This window comes from Strix aluco, chromosome 5 (genome assembly GCF_031877795.1).
Source record: "Strix aluco isolate bStrAlu1 chromosome 5, bStrAlu1.hap1, whole genome shotgun sequence".
NCBI lineage: Eukaryota > Metazoa > Chordata > Aves > Strigiformes > Strigidae > Strix > Strix aluco.
Window position 1 is genome coordinate 9,780,438 of NC_133935.1, and position 22,793 is coordinate 9,803,230.

Here is a 22,793-nt window from a genome sequence, read left to right on the forward strand (position 1 = left end):
GGCATGCCCTCTGGGGTGCTGTTATTACTTTGCCAGCCATGAATGGTGAAGAATTTGCCCGCCGTTGTATATTTGACAATGAAACCGTTCTTAAATTCTTCCTCAGAGCCAAGTACAAGCCTGTCTTTTAATAAAAAAATGTGTTTTTACCCATGTCTATATTTATTTCTTGCAGGAATGCACATGCCGCTCCAAGAGCCACCCACATCCTTCTTGTATACAGGGTGTATTTGCATTTGCAGCCTGTCTCAGTGCAAACATGGGAAGGGGGAAAAATCCAGCCTCATCTTTAGTGTTAGTTGCCTTCTCCATCTCTAGAATTACTTGAAGATTATCTTGATCACTCATTCAACTAAAATCTCTTGTATTACCTTTTATAGAAATATGTGCCATGTAGATAAGACCATGGTTATGTTGTTACTTTTAAAATCTCTATACCAAATGTTTGGGTCAAGAGGAAGAAAAGAATTATTTTGGTTTTGACATGCAAATTGGTTTGTCCCTTGAGCTCTACTTTTTGTTCTGCTGTTCCAAAGTAGGATAGCACTTGAGCATGAGCTTAATTTTAAGCATGTTCTGAAATCTTTGGGAATTCAAGGGATGGGGCCTGTGCTTAATGCTTTTCTGAACAATGTTGCTTTTCAGATTTGAAGGCTTTGTAGGAAACCTGATCCTTTAAACTAGCTCCTGTTTATGTACATTTCAATTTTATAATATTGTAAGTTTTTCTCTTCTTTCTTCAATATCCTTGATGCTACTTCATATAATGAAAACAATACTGGTCATGCCACTTGCGATTACTGAAGTAGGCAGTGAAATTATTTTTTTCTGAAGGAACTAGGGAAATCACGTAAATCACAGATTTACAAATGTTTTCCCAGGAGAGGTCCACAGTAGTTGGCTGCATAGAATGACAAAAGTTTTGTTTACCCATAAAAGGGTGGTCATCTCAGCAGGTCAGTGATGTTTTTCAAAGACGTATTGTTGATTTTAAACTAGCTGGTAATTTATTCCTTGAACTCTGGCTTATAAAAATAAAGGAGGGTAAATATTGAGTATAATAAAGGCCATGCTGCCATTCAGTATGCACAATGCCCTCACCTTCCCTCTCCCACTAGCTTCTCTCCATTGTTGGTTTCTGCATTTCTCGTAGGGCATGAGCTGACCTCCATGATTATTTATGGTGTTGTTCAGATAAGCCCTTTTTTTCACAGGCAACACACATACACACACACTCATAAGGGCTGTTATAATTTGAATTTATATTGCAAGTTCAGCTATCACTTCCTCTGTTCCCACCCTGCCTTTTGGAAAGATACCCAGTCACACGATGTGCTTGAAAAAAGGTTGCTGATTGAGGAAGGATGCAGGAAGGATATGGTTTTGCAGTGATTGCATAAGTGCTGTGTAGGACCTGAAAGCCTTGGGTTTATATGAGGACGAGTTTAGATGTGAATTTCAAAATTTAATTCTTCTGATTTTTAAATAAGTCATAACTCCTGAGCAGTTTGCCTGCTTTAGAGAACCATGGAGCAACCCATGTTGATGTGATACTCTATGTATTAACATGGACAAATATAAATCTGTAATCAGCGCCCTGGATTCCCTGCATCTCTTCCATCAGAGATCTCAGAGAAATTGTCTCCAAAGCTTCTGTTTGAAATCGTCAGGTGCAATCATGTCTAAGCAAATGTACTTCCCATCAAAATCTTTTGGGAGTTCTGCCATTTGCCTCGGATAGAGAGTACTTAGGCTAACACAGAGATCCTTCCAAAAGATGCTGTTTCCCCTCAGTAAAGTCCTAAGACCTGAAGATCCTAACACTTCATGTCACCCATTACTGTAAAGTGTATTTATTGCTGTAAAATGAAGGAGCTGGGGCATGGAGGTTTGTATTTTAAAGCTTTGTTTTTGCCATTCCAAGTTCTGCCAACATCTAACATCTGTATTTATTTTTTGAATTCTCCTTAATGGATTATATACATCTGTTCAGTTCCAAGAATAACGCTTGATTTCCTGAATTTATAGGTTGCAATAAAATCCATTCGTAAGGACAAAATTAAGGATGAACAAGATATGGTTCACATCAGACGGGAGATTGAGATCATGTCATCCCTCAGCCACCCTCATATCATCACCATATATGAAGGTTAGTGAATGCACTTCTCCTCCCTGACTGCTCTGTTACGTTCCTGCAGACCTGATATTCATGTTTCTTGAGATCATGCACCAAACAAACCCCTACTCCGAGTGTAATCCATCCGTTACCAAAGAGATTGTTTTGAGCTCTACCTTCCCTCTGAATCACCAGTGTTTCACAGATGCATAACCCCTTGCCTGGAGGAGCTTCTTCACGTGCAAGTTAAGCAGGAGTTAAACTGGACTTCGACAGTCCCGTTTAATTTCACCCTTGCTTATGCACCAGCCTGATGCCCACTTCTGTCTCCATCCCCTAAACCAGTCCTCACATGCTTTATTTTCCCTGGACTGCACAAGACCAGTCTTGTCTGCTCTAGGCCCTTGGTCTTCCTTTACGTGCCTGTTAGTCTTGCTGGTTCTGTCATTGCTGCTTTTCCCCCTGAATCCCAGCACCCGCTTCCTGTTCACCTCTGCATGCTTTCCTGTCAGTCTGGTTGCTGGCTTATCATTCCTGTTTCCTTATCCTGTCTTCCCCCTCTAACCCCTTTCTTCCTGGGACACAGCTGGGAAGCCTGCTAATTTCTGCCTCCAGGAGCTGCTCCCTGGTTCTACAGCAAAGAGCAGGAAGCCCGGGGCATTCCTCCCTGATTTGCCTGTTTGTTTATATATTTATAGAGTGTCACTCTGTAGTAAAATCTCCTCCTTCCTTCCTTCCTTCCTTCCTTCCTCAAGTAACATCCCAGCTCTAGCACCGGGTACGTGCTAAAAGACACCAGCCAAGAGGTCTGTTGCTGCAAGGAGGGAGGCTGCATGGCGGACCTGGGGTGTGGATTCCAGAGGTTTGGAGGGACTTGGGCCGGGCAACCTTGTCCCCAGGGATCACCTCTTCCCCTGTGTGCAGAACAGGCAGCCCGAATTTAGCCCTACGTATTTACATACCCGTGAGGTAAACGCGCAAGGTGATGATATGTATATGGCAGCTCCACTCTGAGAGTTGATACGACTGATTAAAACAAGGGCTGGCTTGGCGTACTGTTACAGTATCGCATATTGAGTTATTCAAAAGCATGTTCTTGTACTTGAAAAGAGATGAATATCTGTCTTTTTATTGAATAAACTCATAACAGGATCTGGGAACAGAAAAGGGGAGGGATGCTGTGTCAGCATGTGGGTTGCAAATGGAACAAAAGTTATTTCAAATGTGCACGGGAACTCAGAAAGAAAAAAGATTAAGCATGCTGTGGTCCTTTGACCAATTGCCCTTCTCGTCCTTGCTTTAAATACTTTTTACTGAGTTAAAACTTTCGTAAAAGTTAAAAAGATGACAGCATTTTTAAGAAGCAGACAATAAAGTCCCGTGGGAGCAAAACCTTCCCCTCTGGCCCCGCACAGGGAGGAGCAGTGCTTCTGCAGCAGCGCCAGTCAGGCTCCGTGATGGAGGGTTCATCCTGTCTGCAGGAGCACAAGCACCTGTGGCAGGTGATGTTGAGGTCCTCTTACGGTCCGTCAGCCAGCAACAGCACTTTGCGGCAACAAACCTGGGGGCAGGTTTTTTCTCTCATTTCTAAGAAGTTTTCTGTTCTGTTACTGGTTAGTTTCCTTTTCTTTTTCTAGAAAGCAGAGCAGCCTTTCATGGTTTCTTATGTTTAATTCCTAGCCTGAAGGGATGGGCAGTGGAAGTCAGCTTTTTGGTTGGACTGTCCATTGGAAGGAGTTACACAGAGCTGAGCTATAGCAGCTATACAGCTCACCCAGCCTTTCCAAGCAGTCAGAGTCAATAGTTGGCCTTTAGCAGCCAATGCTGTAACTTTGATATTGTAGCACTGGGAAGACGTGTGGTTGCACAGCTGAACGCAGAGCAGCAGTTACGTACTGCCCAGAGATAAGGATGTGAGCTCGGGGATCTTTAAGCATGTGCTTCATTTTAAGCTGAAGAGCACTTGTAGTGAAGTTAAGGGACTACGTCTAGGACTGAAGTATTTGTATCCTCTTGAAGTTGGATTTTAAACACATGGCTATTCCTCTTGAGTGATGCATAAAGAGTGATAATACTGCTATCCTCTAACAAAATGTTGAAGTTACTCAATTCTCAGGGATGGGCTTAATCTCACCAAATTTCAGCCATCCGACATTTTGGCAGTTGGTGTACACTAAAAGTCTAGTGTTCCTCTCCAGTCAAGAGAGATCAGTGTCTACACAGGGTGATTTGCTCCTTCCTGGGAGAATTTTTTCAGGTAGGTGGGATAAATGACATACTGGAGGCTCCCGATGGCTATAGATGGAGTCTAACTGACTAACTTAGGTCAGATGCTTAACTTTTAAACTGAAGCAACCCCACAGATACTTTTCTCCCCTCTCACTAATTTTTACTGTAGGTTTTCAGACTGCCACTGCATGTCTGACAGTGCTTTCTGTAGGTGACAGGTTGCACAGTTCTATCTAAGCATGGGCAATGCTGTATCTCCCTGTAATATCTTTGAAAGCTCTTTGTATTGCATTTACAAACATGTTTTTCTTAAGTAGGATCCTTGTTTAGGTATCCTTTTGACCTGCCTGCTTAAAAGCAATTAACCTCTGAATTTGTCAACTTGATGTAAACACAAGCTTATCTTTTTTTTTTGATACTGAGCAAATTCATATGTGTGGAAACAAAGCTTTCCAGTTTAGAGATATTTTTTTTTTTGTTAACCTAATCAAAAGGCACATACCTTGCCCGTTACTGCGAGGGCAGACGTTCAGTTGTGACTCCAAAGAAATTCCATCCTCTCAGCAGGGCTGTAATTGGCAATCTGTCGAGCGCGGCTGTGAGGGAAATGCTCTTTCAAGTGACTTTAAACTCCTTGAAAGGGACTGGATAAATGAAGCTGGCTTTGCTAGCAGTGTTCTGATTTCAGCACATAAATTTTAATTTATAGAATAATGCCTCTGTCCATTCATCTGTCTGTGTCCCCCTACCCTTCCCCTGCCCTGTTTCTTTTTTGCCTTGAAAACTCCAGGATTTGATAATAAAGCCTTTGAGAGCTAACATATTTTTCCAGGGGTAGCCTGAGTGCAAAATCTGTCTCATCTGGCAATACTTTATGATTAAACCAGGGAGAGAGCATCAGGCCTGATTCTGCAAACATTTAAACATGTGTTGGACCAATTATGAGAGTGAAGTTACGCTTGGTACATTCAGGAGTGAGCTCTTGAGTCTTTGTAGTGTGAAATACAGTGCCTACGTGAGTGTTTCTGTGCTGAAAGGAGTTGTCCTTGGTCAGCATAACCATCCAGAAAAGTCCACACATTTGCAAAATGCACTTAAAAATGAACAGATTGTTAGGTAACATGCTTGTAGAAATAGATTAAGGAAGATATTCCCTGAAGAATGAATAAATATTAGGATCACAATTCGGTGCCCATGGAACACGATGGCATTAATGTGAACAACTAACCGAAGGAAAGCATGTGCTGAAGTGCTTTGCTGGATTGGCGCCAGGATGCTTAGAACAGTGTTGGACCCTTCACAGCAACAAGGCACAAAAAATGGATTTGTCATGTAAGAGGGACTTACTTTCTTTTTAGGTTACACTTTTGATACTCTTAAGAAAAAGCACAGATATTCTCCATCATTTATCTACCAGTCCACAATGACTTGAGCTAGGTTGCATGCTTTGGTTAATCAGGAAACTGGTTCAGCTCTTCTGTACTTTCAAATCCCAAATCTAACAGAAGAAGATCTGACTGTGTATAATGGTGGTGGCATGGTATTCCAGGATAGCCATCTTACTTGCCAAATACATGTTCAATGTCACACTGAAACCTCGACACACACTTTGTGCCAGACTTCGTGCAACAAAAAGCAGATGCATGCTTGGTGTTTCAGACACACATAAGCCTGTCTCCAAAGCAGGGCTCCTTGAGTTGTGTCAGTCAAGTCACCACGTCCTCAGTGAAAGCAGCTATGTTGCCAAAAATCTGCCTGGGTGTCAGCTGGTGAGGTGCGTGGACGCGAGCCATTGCTGACAAACTGCATCTCCCCCAGCAGCAGCAGCTCAGGGAAGTGTCCCCTGCCATCGGCTGCAGGGTGCACCCCTCGATGGGGCCAGCAGCTGGGGACCGAGGTGGCAGCTCACACCATTGGTGGGTTTGTGCCGGGGCAGAACCGAGTTACCTGTCTCAGGCTGACAGTGCTGGGGAGGCAATCCCAGCCTCTGTCCCAGCCTCTGCTGTCTCCTGGTTTTCAGGTGTAATCAAAACAAACATTGGTGCCTAATGACTTCATCCCTTCTGTGTGCAAAACACCTGAAAAAGTCAAAAGTCCCTCAAAACATCACGTGGATGACTGGGCTTTAAACAAGAATGATGCAAGTTGGAAGGCTGGAATGATTCTTTTTTTTTTTTTTTTTTTTTTTTTACTTAGCCAAGAGAAACCACTTCAGTAGTGACACTATTTAACCACATTTCTGATTGATTTCCTCTAATTATGTAGGCTTTTGACCTCTGAGTGCTTTATTCCCATTGTTTTCAGTTGATAATGTCCAAGAACATAAAGTAATATTTTGAGAGTCTGGCGATAGTAATGAAACAAGTATAAACAAACTTAACCCTTTGGTTACCATACCCCACCTTTATGAATTTCCTGGCATTCAGGGTGATCGCCTAAACAACACTTTGTTGGACATGACTCAAATGTGTGAGATCACTGTCAGGTCCAATTCAGATGTCAAAATGATTGCAAGCAATGATGAAATTTATTCTGTCTTTCTATTTACATAGTCCTCCCACTGCAATGTAAATGTTTGCTTGTCTGAAGTTCCTCAGCAGTGTGTAATGATAATTAAAAAAAAAGGGGAATTAGCTCTTGTATTCTTTGCTGAAACAAAAGACAATTAGTGTAACATGTTATTGTGGCTGAATTAGCAACTCTCATTTTTCCTTCCTTTTTAAAGAGTAGACCATCAAAATCTGCATATCCTCAGTATCATCTCTGAGAAACAACCTCGGCAAGGATAATGGCTCTCATTCTGATTTAATCTCCTCACTGGGGAGTAAATGCTAGCATGCTGTCTGATTTAAAATGTTTATTGCAGGATCTTAACTACATTCCTTTAATTGACGAAGAGATGCAATTTGGCTGAATAAGGCCGTATTTCAGGAAAACAACTTAACACAAGCTTAACTTTAAAAGACATATTTTATATCTCACTATCTTCGATTATAATTAAGCGTATGTATAAATTTGTGCATATGCATACAAGTGGTTCTCTACATTGGACCTTGGATATTTTCATATCTGCTGTATGCTCTGTTAAAAAAGCAGTCATAAAATAATAATAATAACAATAATAATAAAAAAACAAAATAAAAAATATGCCAAGGGGCTGTAAAGCTTTCAAAGCAGTCAAGAATATAGAAGACGCATCGAGCTGAATTTCCAAGATAAAAAGTACTTTTCAGTACTCACATGTCTTTTTGAAGAATAATTCGAGCCTTATTACACAAGTGAGGTAATTGGGTCATACATGACTTTTCTGAATGAAAAGGTTATTCTAGTCTGCATCTCCAAAATTAAAAACAAACTCGCTTGTTCTTTTGATTTGGCTGACCTTTAATAAAAGAGCATTTTGTAGCAGTGGAAAGGTACTTCTGTCTGCGGCTGTTAGGAGAGTAATAAAAATACCGCTGAATGGAAAGACACCAGATGGAAGGAATGTCAACATACTGGAACTAATTTAGGAGATTGCTCTGATAGAGAGCAAAGGCATGAGGAGAATTCAAATGGTTTCAGTGCGAAGAGATTGGCCGCCCCTCTTAAACTAACAAACTAAAATCCTTACCCCAGGGTTACATGTAAACCAAATGGAATCAGCCCACAAGGAGGTAGTCCATTAAGGGGGGAAAAAAAAAATCCACCCCCCTCGGCACTCGCTGTGACTTTAGCATCCTGTAGGTTTGGAGGAAGGGCAGAAGTCTTCTGCTTTGTTTTACTTTTTGAATTTGGTAGAAATAAGTCTAAAGTGAACTGTCCTAATAGAGGTGTATAATGTACTATTAAGTCTTTCTGATGATGTTTGCAAAACCATGCCTGTGTGGGCTTTCAATGCTTTTAGGGTGAAGTCCATCTTAGCATTTAAGAGGGATAGTGAAAATGTTCATCCGGTGTCAAACTTGTCCCGTGAAGTTTCAGTGGAGGTGACTTCGGTGTAGCTAAAGGGAAGAATTTAGCAGTAGGATTGAAAAGAAGAGTGCTGATCAGCAAGATGTCCCTACCCAATGAGTGCTATTTGGAAAATGGAAAGCTGTAGATAGAAGCTGAGTTCATCATTTCACGGCCTCTAAATATAAATAAGTGGAGAGATTATATCCAAGAATTATTGCTATAGTAGAACAGCCTGTGAAAGAGACAGATTGTTGATGTTACAAAATGTACTTTGTCTCAGATATGTCTTTGGTAGCGAGAAGTGAAGTTCTTTCCCAGTTTCACATTTATATTCTTCAATGAGCTCTGAAGCCAGCAGATTTGGTTTCAATTATCTGCCTAGAAGTATAGAACTTTATTTCTGTAATTGTTTTAAAACCCAACCAACCAAACATATTAGAGTTAAGGGAGGAGTTTAAAGAAAAACTGTAAGAAACCTTTCCTTGACCATGCATCTTAAACACCCTTTGCTGCATGGGTGGAGTGCTGCTCTTAGCCTCTGCTAAGGCTCTTGGGGTGAACAGACCAAGCCCAAACAAGCTTGTAGCCCACTGGAAAATGCTGTTTCTCCACTTTGCTGTGACCTGTGTGTTAGTACATTAACACAGTACTCTTGCTCATCTCCTGGGCATACAATCACTTTGTTCCTCACACCTTGTGCTACATCCTGTTCCTGCTCCCTGATCCCTGAGGTGCTCTCACAGTGCTGTCCCTCCCTCCTCCCCTGTGGCCAGGTGGAAGTGTAGCCATCTCAGAAGTCAGTCCTTCATCCTGCAGGCTCTTTCTGCAAAGGAGTACTAATGTTTTGCAACCACTACCCTGCATCACTTGACCACTATGACTGAGGTAGTGCAGCAGGCCTCCCACCACACCGAGGTCTTGCTGCAGCTCTCTCAGCGTAACTCAGCTTGCAGAGTGGCAGAAATAAACACAGTGTCTCAAGAGTAAATGACACACAGTTTGTAGCAAGCGTTTCTCCTGCTGCTGTCTCCTCTAACACATGGAGCTCATGTCTCGTATCTAAGCAACCCCCATCTCTTGATTTGTGATTGACAGACCATCTTTCCTGCTACCATGTTGGGCTGTTGATACTGACAGTTCTCCACTTACCTTATTTGGCCAGCTGTTTGCAGAGTATTGACGGTTTGAAAGAAGCAAGAGCAGCCCCACCTTTCTTAGACATAACATCCCTCCTTCCCTTGACCTTGGTCAGGGTTGAGGAACAGGCTTGTACGACACGGCCGTCCCATCAGTAGCAAGCTGCGGGATGTTCCTGGGGCGCAGCATCCTGCTGAAGCTGTGCTTTTCCGTCAGCAGTAGCTGCAGCCAGGGTTCAGGCACACTTCTAGGTGGGGGTGAGTTTTGGAATGAATATGCAGTAGGATGGCAGGTAATAAATCATCCACAACAAAAACAAAGAGTGAACCAAACAGTCCCAGAAGCTATATGGAGGCAATCCGTCCATCATCAGCCCGCAGGTTACAGCCCAGGTGTTAACAGGGCAGTATATTTATTACCTCATTATTATTTGCAGTAAGTCAATCCAGCCTTTAATTAATGCCCTCCTCTCTTCCCCCAGCCGTTGGCCACAATGCTTTCTTGGAGTATATGTTTATAAAACTACATACTGTGCTCAGAAGGGAAATTCAGAAGTGTCTGTATGAAACCTGCCTGGCATCCTAACTACTACTGTGAAAATTCGTGGTGTACATGGCTGATGGTCTGAGACTTGCCAGAATACCACCTTGTCATGTGCCTGATAGTCTTGACCACTGAATTCCTCTTTAAGACTCTGTGTGTGTGTAGACATAAATCCTACTGCCTTTCCACTCGCTCGTCCTTCAGTGGCAGCTCTCATTTAAGGTGTTTTTGTCAGCTGTTCAGTTCCCTCTCTGTAGGAAAGTAGCTGTGTGCCCTCTTATGAGATTCAGCTGATATGACGGAGGTGCTCTGAACTGAAATGGTGCAGTTGTAAAAAAATACTTCCCACCTTCCTGGAAAAAGAAAGATTCTCTGTTCACCTCTGCTTCTAGATGAAGAGATAAATTGCTGTTTAATTCTATAATCGTTCAGCTGTGATGATGCTGAGGAGACCTCTGTAATGTCATCTAAGTCCAAGGATAGTGTCCTTCTCACAGTGCTCCCTTGTGAAGAAAAAGAATGCACCAATTTGTCCTGAGTGTGCTGGTAAACTGAAACCTGAATACGAGTTACTGGGATGCTTCTATTCTTACTGATTCTAGTGCGGTTTTGTGACAAAATTTCAAAATTTGGATCAGTGATTTATGCTTTCTTAAATTTTAAGTTTAAGGTATTATCTCAGTTTCCTAGAGGGCATAAGAGAAAATTTGAAATGGACGTTCCTCCAAACCGAGTGCTTTCCACTTCATTCCTGTAGAAATGCAGGAAAGTATGGCAAATTTTAGTCCAGAAAAATTAGATTTTGGAATTTAAAACTTCAGAACATCAAGGATGATTTGAGAAAGCTCTCATGACTAAGTGATAAAGGTTTTTTAATAAAAACCCAGGCTGGAAGAACGCTCCATCATAGCAGGGCTGTTATGGCTGTTACTGTCACCATCAGCACTGAACACCTGGTAGGGCATCAGCAGATGGGGGAGCAGGGTGGGAAGAGCCAAGGGCCCCTTTGCCCCCATCTGTGCCCCTCTGGTGAGGCAAATGTCCTCCTGAGCTCAGGGTGGTCCTTGCCTGGTGTATGATATAGTAACCCCTAACTCATTGAATCAGCTGCTTTTTTGGGGGCAGGGGATTTGTTTTGGTTTGTTTTGTAAAATCCAATCTCTTAAATAAAAGCACTTTTAGTGATTTCTCTCAGCTTACTGAAACTATTTCTTTTTGCCTTCCTGAACAACCCTGTATCTAACAAGCCTTTCCAAGCTTAGAGAAAGGAATGTGTGCATTACTGCTTTATTGGTAACACATCACAGCACTTCCCTGTATGACACAGGACATGTTCAGTTTTTCCCAGACAATATCAGTCTGTCATTCTTGGAGAGGATACTGTAAGTATAATCCATCCAGAGACAGCTCTGCCAGTTTCCGAAGTTTATTGCTAATGAGGATGCACATAGGATGTAATCACTGGCAGGAGCCTCTGTTTTGGGGTACATTGAGGCCAGCAGACAAGTAAGCGGCCAATTTTATCTGGCTATTTGCTCTCCCTTTTATCAGAGCTGTTTGGCTGAGGTTCAGGGGTGTTAGAGGGAACTGCAGAGGCTCTGGCTTGTAGAGTGGAGTGACAAGGTGTGAGAGGACATGAGACAAAGCCTCAGAGCAGCAAATATCTGTGTGTTGAGAGAGACAGCTTCACATTTCACTGCAAAAGCTGAAGTTGTGGGGTTTTTTTTAATTAAAAACACTAAGGACTACTGGCTGAGCTTTGCTAAAGAGATATAGGAAGGCATCATTCCAGTAGGGCTGGTCAAAACTAGCATCCATTTGTAATAACCCCTGTAACCTTATTAATTTGCAGATGCTTTGCTGCCAGTGTGACCTAGCCTCAGCAGGCTGCTGCCACAGATAAAAAGAAAAGGAAAATCACCATGTTTTAATATGAGCAGAGGTTATTTATGGCAGGTGCAGGAAGTTTCCAGTGGGTTGCAGTGGATTTTCTGTGTCAGAAGGGAAAAACTATTTAGCAGCCAGGGCATTATGGCGATTCGAGGCTACTCACAGTCTGCTTTACTAGATTAAATGTTTAGTTATTTGCAACTCCCAGCGAAATCCTTGACAGCATATGGCACAGAGTACCCTCAGCCCCAAAGAACAGTCAAGTTGTGACGTGTATTGAATGAATGTTCCTTGCACTGCTTACGTGGGAGTTGTGCACTGCTGCCGGCTCTGTGCAAGTGGCAGAGGAGGTATCTACAGTGTGCAATGGGACATGCGGTGGGGGCAGGAGATAAGTAAGCCTGAGGGTGAGTTGGGTGCATGAGACAGGGTGCAGAGCCATACTGACAAGAGCTGTACAACTGTGGAGACATTGCAGCCACTGCTAGCTCAAGTGTCCATGCCCACCATGCTGTTGCACAGAGTTGATCTGGAAGAGGACACATACATTAGTTCGCTTGTTGGATTTTGATGGTAGGTGAAAGCCAAACCACATAATAAGCCAAATAGCAATCCTGTATCAACCAGTCATTGAAGGCAGAGTTTATTATGCCTTCTATTAACCCTTTCCAAATGATGTGAGAGCTCCTTTTTCCTTCTGTCCTCTGGCCTCAAGAGGACTACTAGGAGGCAGTCCTGTTGGAGTGGGGATTAGTGTTCAGATGTCGCTGGCACAAGTGGCCACCTCACCTCTTTAGGATCAAGTTGACTTTACCACCCTGTGATCCCATATTTTAGAGGCAAAGATCTTCTTTCATGCAGCCATATGAAAGTGAAGATAGCCTGAACTTCCTTCTCCTGGTCTCAAATGTAATCTTTCTCTGGAAAGATTTAGCATTGGAACTTACATTTTGCAGTGGGGTTGATAGTACATATCTCCAGGCTACAGTGATTATATAGGATGTGTTCTGTCTTCCTGAGTCTTCTTCACTCTTTAAAGTGTCAGTTTTCAAACATATTGGATCAACTGTGGTGTTTTTTCTCTTCTTTTATCCTGTGCAGTGTTTGAAAATAAAGATAAGATTGTGATCATCATGGAGTATGCAAGTAAAGGAGAGTTGTATGATTACATCAGTGAGAGGCGGCGATTAAGCGAAAGAGAGACAAGGCACTTCTTTCGACAAATAGTCTCTGCTGTACATTACTGCCACAAGGTGAGCAAAGGCTTTGATACTAAAAAATGTTATTTGAAGGCTGATTAGTGACTTACATATTTCAAAGCATGTCTGAGGCAATGGCATTCGTTATTAAGTATCACAGCATGTGATTATATCAGTGCAACAGGAGATCTTCATTAGAAGTGCTACAGTAGTTCACTGCCTGTTTTTAAAGACTAAGGATATTTTCCTGTATTATGGCAGATACCAGCCACTCCCTTACATTAGCCCTACATTGCATTTTTGCTTTGGAAATAATTTTCCTGACATAAACCCCCCCCCCCAACATTAACTAGAAAAGGCATCCCATAGAACTTCTACAACATTAATATTAATACATTCAGATGAATACTAGTTTGCAATTTGTATATGAAAGTGAACAACTTTAGAATAGGAGATAAACTAAAGGGTACGAGTGTTGACGTATGAGCTTTAGTGTGTACTCATTCTGGATAGGCAAAAGTAACTTTTCCAGATGTAGTGGGAGCACTAGAAAGATACCCTTTGCTAATGACTTTATCCATGATGGTACCCACTAGAATGACAGTGTATGCAATTAAACCCAAGGTAGCTCACTGGTTGTCATCACGGACCTTTTATCCCTGCTTATGAGCCAACTGCATAGAGCCAAGACTTGCATGAGGGTAAAGGCAACGAGCAGCTAACACAATTTTTTATTTGAATTCCTAAACACTTTAATCTCCACTTGAATTCTGATAAACAAGAAAGGTTTTCAAAGTCCTCACCGTGCAGCGCTGAAAAGCTGCAGCGCCCTTCCCTGTGCAGTTAATTTTTCCCAAATTTCTTTAAAGAAGGCTCTGGCCTAAACCCAGCTTGTTCACTTCCATCCCTAACATTTACAGTCTTTTAGGATTATAACTCCCCCAATCCACGTGGCTGCACATTGGAGGAATGAGGGCTTTTGTAAGGACTAACGTCACTGACAAATATTGTTTTCTGGTGCCTGGGAAGAATATATTGCTTTCACGCAGTGGGGGCAGGATTCAGGCTGGAATTAAGTTCCAAAAAGACAGCCCCCAGCCCCCCACCCCGCCGACCCCCCTGCTGTTTTAGAGGCTTTGTGGGAGGACAGATTCCAGTCATTCTTCCCTTAACCACACACCAAGTGACTAATACATTGCCTGTCACTAGTCGCTGGGCCGTGAGTGTTATGACAGTGAAATCAGCCCTGAAATGTAGATGCAAAGACCACCCTGCCAGCTCACCTTTAATTTTCCCAATATTTTCTCATGTTCTCCACCATTTTTTTCTTCCTTGTTTCAGAACGGTGTTGTCCACAGGGACCTAAAATTGGAAAACATCCTTCTTGATGACAATTTTAATATTAAGGTAGGATTCTTTTTCTCAGCTTCTCAGAATGGAGTTGCATGTTTTGTAACAATTTTATCCAAAGTATTAGAAGAGCCAGTGTTATGGCAACAGCTACTAAGCAACAGCATCTGGCAAGAGACTCAGGGGTTTGGAGGTTGGGGAAAAAGCACCACTGGTGGCCAGTCATACACAGTAAATGAAGCTTTGCATAATTTGAGGGAGAAGGGTCTGTCCTGCCACACAAGGGCCACGATTCCCAAAGCAGTATCTATTTACTGGTAGGAAACAGCAGAGCATTTCATGCAGTTAGGTTTATTGTACGAGTGATATTATTGCTGGCTGCTGCTGGGGCTAGGAAAAAACTCTCCTGGTCTACAGAGTTCAAGTGTCTCCTACAGAACACTCTGAATGTCCTTTTGATCATGGCTGGAAAATAAGCAAATACAGTTTCAAAATAAACCTAGTAAAGCACATGTGCTTCATTAGGAAATGGCCTTGGAACTCCAGACACAAACGTATACTTTGGATAGTGATGTCAGTGATGTCATTTCCATGTCATTTCTCCCCAGTGAAAGCATGGGAATGACCTTTTTTCCCTTCTTCTTCTTTTTTTCCTAATAGCTGTAGCACAAAGATAAATAATGCAGAGATAAGTGTAGTTTCCAGGTGGCTGAACCTGTTTCACTTTCAACTTTGTTCCTCCCTGGGTAGCTGGATGTGAGGGTGGCTGGGTGTGCTCATCTATGGGCAAACAAACAGAGGGAGGGACGCTGAAGAGTTTCTGCTGACGCTTGGGCATCTTTGGTTAATTAACAGAGTAATGGAGGAGCTCTCTGCATAGCCAAATATTTAAATAGCCTGGATCTTCATTTTGTCTTCACTAAAAGCCATGGGGCTGCATGTACTGCCTTCTGCGCTTCACACTGGAGAGACTGTCTTCATTTTAAGCTGATGTGCAATGGAAATGGAAAGTAACATATGGTAGCTGCCATCTGTGTAACGCTGATGACAGAAGCTAACTTGGATCAACTAGTGGATTAAAGGCACATAAATATGTGGTTTCTAAAAATAGTCTTTTACGGAAGGCCCATCCAATGCAATACTTGGATGTTTTGCTGTTAACATCCAGTGTTAGAGCAAACCTCCCCACTCCTGTTCCTACAGGGACACTGGCTGCAGCAGCCCGAGCTGTTCTCAGCAGCGCTGAAAACAAAAAGTAGCCTTTCTAGGACATTGTATACGAAACAGGCTTCCGCAGGCAGGATGACCTTTCTTTCCGCATTACACGCCAAACTATCTTCCCAGCTAATCAGAGAATTCTTGAGAGAAAAGAGGAATTTGGGGAATTTGCTAGCTGCGTGGCCTGGATCTCCGCACTGTGGTCCTCATATGCAAAACCAATCACTTCCCCAAGCCTCTGGGGAGCTGCGCTCTGTCAGAATGCTCTGCTCCCTCTTTCTGGGAGTCTAACGGTCCTGCAGAGAGAGTGGGAGGATGGGGCAGGGACGCGTGGCTTTGTGTTTGTGTCCAGACTGTGGAGCTGACTCAGGGGCTTCAGAACCACAGGTGCATTTCAGCTGCCATAGCGAGTGACACTGCTGTGGAAGAGATTTGGGTAGCCGTAACACCCCACATTCCTTCCAATCATTTGGACATCTTTTTCTTGAAGGCTTCCCTTTCCTGAACTGCATTGTGTTTAAGCTGCCGTGTAGGTATTTTGCATATTTCCAGCCTTCCTCAGTTACTTCTCTGCAAACTGCAAGGCACGCCTCTGAGTGGGCAAGGCTGCCTTGGCGTGGGTAGGTGGCTGCAAGCTTCCTTGCTGTACCCTGGTAACTATTTCTGCAAAGGTTTCATGAAGCTAAAAAATAGATTGAACTTGGGAAGCAGTTGGTATTTCATACATCTTACTATCAGTAGCATTTGAATTTGGATTACTTCAAGACATGACTTTTTGTACTGTTCTTGTTTTTCTCCCTGCTCTTTTTTTTACACCTTGTGACTAAGATCAGCTTTGAATACTTAATGTTAAGCACACTGCCACTGTTTCTCTGATGCTGAAGCTTTGACTATGTTACTGTGGTTTCTATGTTACTTGCACAGAATTTTACTTTCCACTTTTTCTTTGTTTCACTAAACAGTAACCGTTGGCAAGGAAACACATATGGAGCTGTAAATTATTTATTAGGAGTAAATTTATCAGGTCCTCATTCTGAGAATATTTATGTATGGCTTATTCAGGCAGAAAAAAGAAATGTGCAGTCCGGGGTTTGGTATTGACTGATGGCTTCAAATACTCAGTGATAGGCATTTTCTAGAAATGGAGTGATAGTCTTATCTGTACTTTCCCAGTATTTATATTTCATTCAGTGGATTACAAAGCACTTACAAAATTGGCAGGTTGATTTTAAGAATGAGAAAATGAAAGGAATCCCTTTGTTCTTGGGTGCAATGTGCAATTAAATACATGTTTCTGAAGAAGCCGGTGAGCTATACATTATGGTACACACAAACATGTCATAGTAATGCGAAGGAAAAAATAAGATGTTGTAAAAATAGATCCTTGTATAGCAACTTAAGCAATACTTTTAGAACAGGAAATAGAGGACAAGTAATCCATTAGAAATTATTATCTGACCTAAAAGGGCCCCAAGCCATTTTACATGATACTACACTAACTGGCAAACCATTCTTAAATTTTAGCTAATTAAATGAAGGTCATGAAACATGTATGGAGACATAATCAGCTTCTTTTTAAGAGTTACGATAGAGTAAAAGTCTCTGGAAACTGAGGCATGTGTTGGAGTGCAGCAACTAGGAAATACAAGCGTCTGGAAGCTGACAAAAAATAACATGTTTTGAAGAGTTCTGCAGGTCCACGGGCCAGAGGTGCAGGGTGATGAGGGGAAGAAAGTGATCTGATCTGTGGTATATAATTATGTTTTTCAGGGACTTGGTGTATGTGGTAATATTTCCTGCAAACTGTTACGTAATGAAGCAAACACAAGTGAATAAAATGAGTTTTAAACAGTTGTGAAACTGAACATACACGTGGATCTGTGGTGTACAAGGAGTTCATCCAGCCAATTAATCAAACAGTACCTTGCTGTGCTTCCCACATACGCACCCAACTATCTAGCAGAAACCCTGAGTGTGAATGTTTCTCCTGGGACTTAGCCTGTCTGTGGAGGTCAACAGTGGGGCACAATCCTAGAGCCAAACCTTACCAAGACACTGCAGCCTCCCACAGGGCAGAAGAGCGTTACTTGCTTTCTTTCCTTGTTCATGGTGCCGTGTTCCTTAAAGAAATAATGTGGCACTGAAATTAGGGTTTCTGCAGCATGTACAAGCCTCTCCTTCACATTCATGTGCCAGCTGCCAACAGCACAGTTCACCTTAAAATTTACTCTGTTCTCCTTTGAACTGCCTGCACTTGGTGACTTCCACCCTCCAGCTCGAGGTAACCTGGAGCTGTTGCCTCTGCTTGCTCCGGGTTCCAGGGGGTGGGTACAGCTGCTGCCCCCGCCGTGCAGTGACAGAGCAGCCTCTCGCTGGCATGTTCATCCCATCAGGAGGATATCATCGCTCATAATGTTAACACAGCTGGAGGTGGGCAGGGTCAAACAGGCAGCAGGGCTAAGGCAGCCCCAAAGCACCCGAAGAGCTGCCCTGAGCTGATGAGTTAGAAAGTCCTTTGTGGGAAGAGATTTGCAATGGCTTTAGGCATCTGGCTTTGGTGGTCTTCAAAAAAGCCTTCTGGTGGTGCCTTCTTCTCTTCACTAGTTTTAAAAGGGCAGAGGATGCTAGTTTTTGGTTCATTGTAGGTATGAATTTACTAGAAGAAATAGCAGCAGGGCGAGGATGTAGCTGCTGCCATTCGCCCATAGCTCCTGCAGTTTGGCCTGATGAGCACCACATGTCCCCAAGCACTGCAGCTCTCCCCAGTGCCTAAATCCCCAAAACTGCACGCAGGAGGTGGAGAGAAGCTGCTGCTCAGTGCAGCAGCCAGGGAGTTAGTGCCTCTTGCTGGCCGATCCGAATAGCGTGTCCCTGCCCCATGCGCTAACCTACCCCCCAGGACACCTCTGTCACGCAGCCTGGCAGGATGGAGGGGGCCTCCTGGTTCACAGTAGGGCTGTGGCAGCTCCTGGGCTGGGAATTGCACCTAAAGAGATGTCTAGCAGAGGCTGACGTAAACTGTATGATCAACCCCAAAGTGATAGAAGGAGAGAAAAATGCAAGTATAATAGTAACATAATCCTACTAACTGCACTTTCTCTTGGGCTGGTAAGAGGACACCAATCAGACTAACCACTAAAAACCCATGAGGGTTTCATATATACAGAGTAAGCGTATGTAATTGGGATTTACCTTGCTGGAAGTCTCACCAACTGCACATACATTTGCTTTAAGAGACCTAATTATTTCTCTATCTACAGTACAAAGAGACAGATTTTTAAGTGGGATAAACCTGACAATTTTCATGAGTGTGAACTTCATGGAATTTATAGTCCGCACTTAAACAATAAATTACATCTGGTTTATCATAGCTAACAGTAAATATGAAACACACACCTCCTGAAGCGAAGGAAATAAAAGTCCATTTCCCCACTCCTCCCAATTTAGGAAGTTTTTTTGACTTGATGCCTTAGTTCCATTTAAGTGCCAAGAACATGAAGTAATGTTGGCTTCTATTAATCTTGTTTTGGGGGGCATGACAGTTTTAATGGGAAAAGCTGATAAACATCAGTCTCTGAGTATGGGAGTGGACTGTAACATAAATACTCTTTTCCTGAATGGTCAAAATGAAAACATGAATGCCCAAGTCTGAGAGTTTCTTAGTGTGAACAATGGTATGTGTATCCCTATATATATATTCATGCACATCCACATGCATTTTATACATTCCATGGTGTTAAGGGAATGTATTTTCTTAAGGAATCACACTGTGCAGTGTTTGTCCTTGTCTTAGCTGCATCCTGAACTAAAATAAAACTCAATGACCAGCACGAATTTTTAACACTGAAATGATCCCATTCTTCTCCTGATTGACAGGGCACACTTCATAAGGCTTAAAACCAACTTCCTGCAAGCCAGGCAGGGTGACTTGATAAGAAAGTGGAATTTAGGGCAATTAAGTGCGATCTGAGCCATGAGAATATATTTGCAGACTGTAATTGTACACCAGCTGTTTTCAATGACATTCCAGCCATACAATGAAGATTTTACAAACCACATTTATTTAAGGGTTGAATTTTCTGCTGTGGCTTGATAATACGCTGTTTGAGGGACTGAGTGAATTCAAACTATGAATGGACATGGTGAGATGAATTAACATTAATGAACAGGAATCAGCTGCTCTTTGAGCAGGATATTATGAGTCCATATTGTCAGTGGAACACCTGCACAAGCAGAACGTCAAAATAGGAGAGGGTGAATATTTGCTCTATGACTTGAAAAGTGTTGTGAAAATGATTTTTTTAAAAAAGTTTATATTTCTGACATGAAATTATCTAATATCTATATCTATTTATAAAGTGTGTATATATATATATTTCTATTACGGGGTAAAGAAAGAAAACTGGGAACTTCTGTCCATACTTCACCGACCTTGTTCATTTTGGTCTCAACTGTGACATTTTAGGTGTAGCTGTAGGAGTTTAGATAGTAGAGATAAAGACGTTATGTCTCCCAAGAGTGCACTAGACACTGCAATTAAACAGGTATTAGAGGCACTGATGATACACATTTTAGAAAGCCGTGAGTGAATGGTGCTGCTGGTAAATCCTTCTCTTTTCCATTCACTTTGTGTTTTCTTGAATTTTCTCTTGAAAATTCCTGCGATTTAATTTCTTTCTAGTAGAAAAGACATGAATAAGGTGAAGAAAACCCAGAGGAAACTCCTGTCTCTTATAGCTATAATACCTTTTTTATGCCGTGCTTTATGTCTTTTATGTATGCCTTATGTCGATAGTAGGCAGTAATAAAAGTATCTCTGGGAAACAGAAGCGTTTGGGTTTTAAACAAGATAAAAAATGAGATGTGTTGCCTTGTGCTAGAGAAACAAAGGAAATGCAAAGGTTGTGGGAGTATTTAGTGTTGCTATCCTCAGCCTTTGTTTTGTAAGAACAAGAGCAGAGAATTGAAGTAAACAAAATATTTGGACCTGATCCTGCAATTCCTACATGGGCAAAATTCCCGACAGTCTCAAGGGAAGTCTTGTTTGTGTTGGGAAAGCCGGATTTGGGCCCATTGTTTCCAGTTAGGAACCAGACTTGTGTTTATTATCTCATGATAGACATCTCATGTGCTTAACAGCTCAGATTCCTCAGCCAGAGTCCCTGAATCTGGAAGAGTTAGCAAGTGCCTCACTTTCCCCCTCCTTCAAGTGTAGCTAAGTTCCAGGTGATTTCAAAAATCACTTTCTTCTGTAATGCTTAGTTTCCTGTGACACTGCTGCCTCACTCCTCCTGTTGGATTTAAAGGTCTTGGTTTTCAGCTTGCACGTGTGCGATAAGAACAGTAGTATTTTCTGCTTGCTTTCCTTTGGTATTAATGATTATACAAGATGAAGAGCAATCAGTGGACAGCAGGTCCAGTGCCTCCCAGTATGAGAGTGTCTTTGCAAGCACGTGCAATTCATCCAGGATAAAATTACTGACTGATGGTTCTGCAGTCAGTGACCTGTCTGTGAATGGAACCAAAGCATCCTTGTTCCTAATCAAGAGGATTTAACCTGGGGACCCTTCTCCTTCTCTGGAGGATCTTTAGAGAGAAAAGTCAAAAAATCATAGAATAATGGGTTGGCCAGGGAACTTGAGAGATTATCCATGTTGAGATCCGTGTCCTACAGCAGCGTCAAATACAGTCAAGTCTTTCCTGATAAAGGATTTTCTTTTGCATTAAGATATTGTTAGTACTACAGATGCCTTGTGCAATTCTATTTGCAGATTGCTGATTTTGGACTCTCTAACCTTTATCACAAAGACAAGTTTCTGCAGACCTTTTGCGGAAGCCCACTGTATGCTTCCCCTGAAATAGTTAATGGACGACCTTACAGAGGCCCAGAGGTAAGAAGGGTCAGCTTTTCTGTGGTGGTATGGGGATGTCTTTGATGATAATGTTCTTGAGGGTTAGTCTTAATGCTAGTGTTACTGCACATGTGGGTTCGCTTGGGTCTCTCCCATATTGAAAGTTCTCAAGCTGCCTTCATTTGCTTTCATTTGCTTTGCCTGTGGTTAGTCAGATGTTAGATACCGGTTTGCCCATGTAGGTGCAGCTGTTCGTGATGTTTCTCTTGTGGTGCTAATGGCAGGGAAAAGGGTGGGGATCAGCTTTCCTGGGCTTCACACGCATTGTCTCTGTATTTCAGGTTGACAGCTGGGCCCTTGGTGTATTGCTTTACACTCTGGTTTATGGAACGATGCCCTTTGATGGCTTTGATCACAAAAATCTCATCAGGCAGATCAGCAGTGGAGAATATCGTGAGCCAACACAGACCTCAGGTATAAAAAAGGGTTGAGCTGACAGGAGTTCAGAATGGAGGATTTGCCTGGCCTCTTCCAGCATGTTTTGGTGTCACATTAGAATGATGAAGAAAAAAAACCCACCTCATTACCGTACTGACTTCATCTGCTATTCCCATCTGGGTGCAGCATTTACCAAAAGCCCTTTTGAAATTAAAGTTTTGTAGCCCATAGATTTTATTGCCTTGGGGAAGCTGTAACGGGCTCTTTTAACTAGATCTATGACAGTGGAAGGTCTGTTAGCTATTGCAAGTGGAATTGTTCAGACAAGCTGTAAAGGAGTTCAACATACCGGTACAGATCAGTCCTCTACAGTGTGGTATATCACAAGCAGAGATAAGATGAATGGTCAGAGCGATGCAGTCTCTTATCCAAGAAGGCAGGCCAAAATCTGAATTAATGCCACTATGTTTGCATTTACTTCTACTTAGATGATAACACATTAAGCAGTCACCTGACAGAAAAGCATCAATCAAGTCCAGGTCATCGATTATAATGACTTCTTCCAGCCTTAAACATCTATGTATATATTAGATTTAACTGAATATTTATCTTGTGTCATTTGTTTGCCATCCCTTCCGATTTTCTGTCTTCTTGCTCTCTTTGTGAAAACATACCTTTAAAATATACAGAAACTGTTTATGGAAAAAGTAAATACAAAAGCAATAATGTGTATATCATTTAAAATATCCCAAGTCCCCTTTGTTTTCCTCTTGTAATTATTAGGGTTGATAGGTTGGTGTCTTCTTTCAGTAATATGAAACTCTTCACTGACTAATGCGGTACAAATATTAATTTCTTTGATAACCCAGTGTATATTTCCCAGGG

The 22,793-nt window shown here is 42.2% G+C and overlaps 1 protein-coding gene across 2 annotated transcripts in view; it reads left to right on the forward strand.

Moving 5' to 3' along the window:
- Positions 1 to 22,793, forward strand: part of NUAK1 (NUAK family kinase 1) — a 49,668-nt gene that overhangs the window by 22,597 nt on the left and 4,278 nt on the right. For both annotated transcript variants that reach the window (XM_074825871.1, XM_074825872.1), the window contains 5 exons: positions 2,029 to 2,149; positions 12,953 to 13,104; positions 14,392 to 14,457; positions 21,390 to 21,509; positions 21,812 to 21,944. In XM_074825871.1, coding sequence (XP_074681972.1) covers positions 2,029 to 2,149; positions 12,953 to 13,104; positions 14,392 to 14,457; positions 21,390 to 21,509; positions 21,812 to 21,944 — 592 coding nt within the window. The remainder of the gene's footprint in view (positions 1 to 2,028; positions 2,150 to 12,952; positions 13,105 to 14,391; positions 14,458 to 21,389; positions 21,510 to 21,811; positions 21,945 to 22,793) is intronic.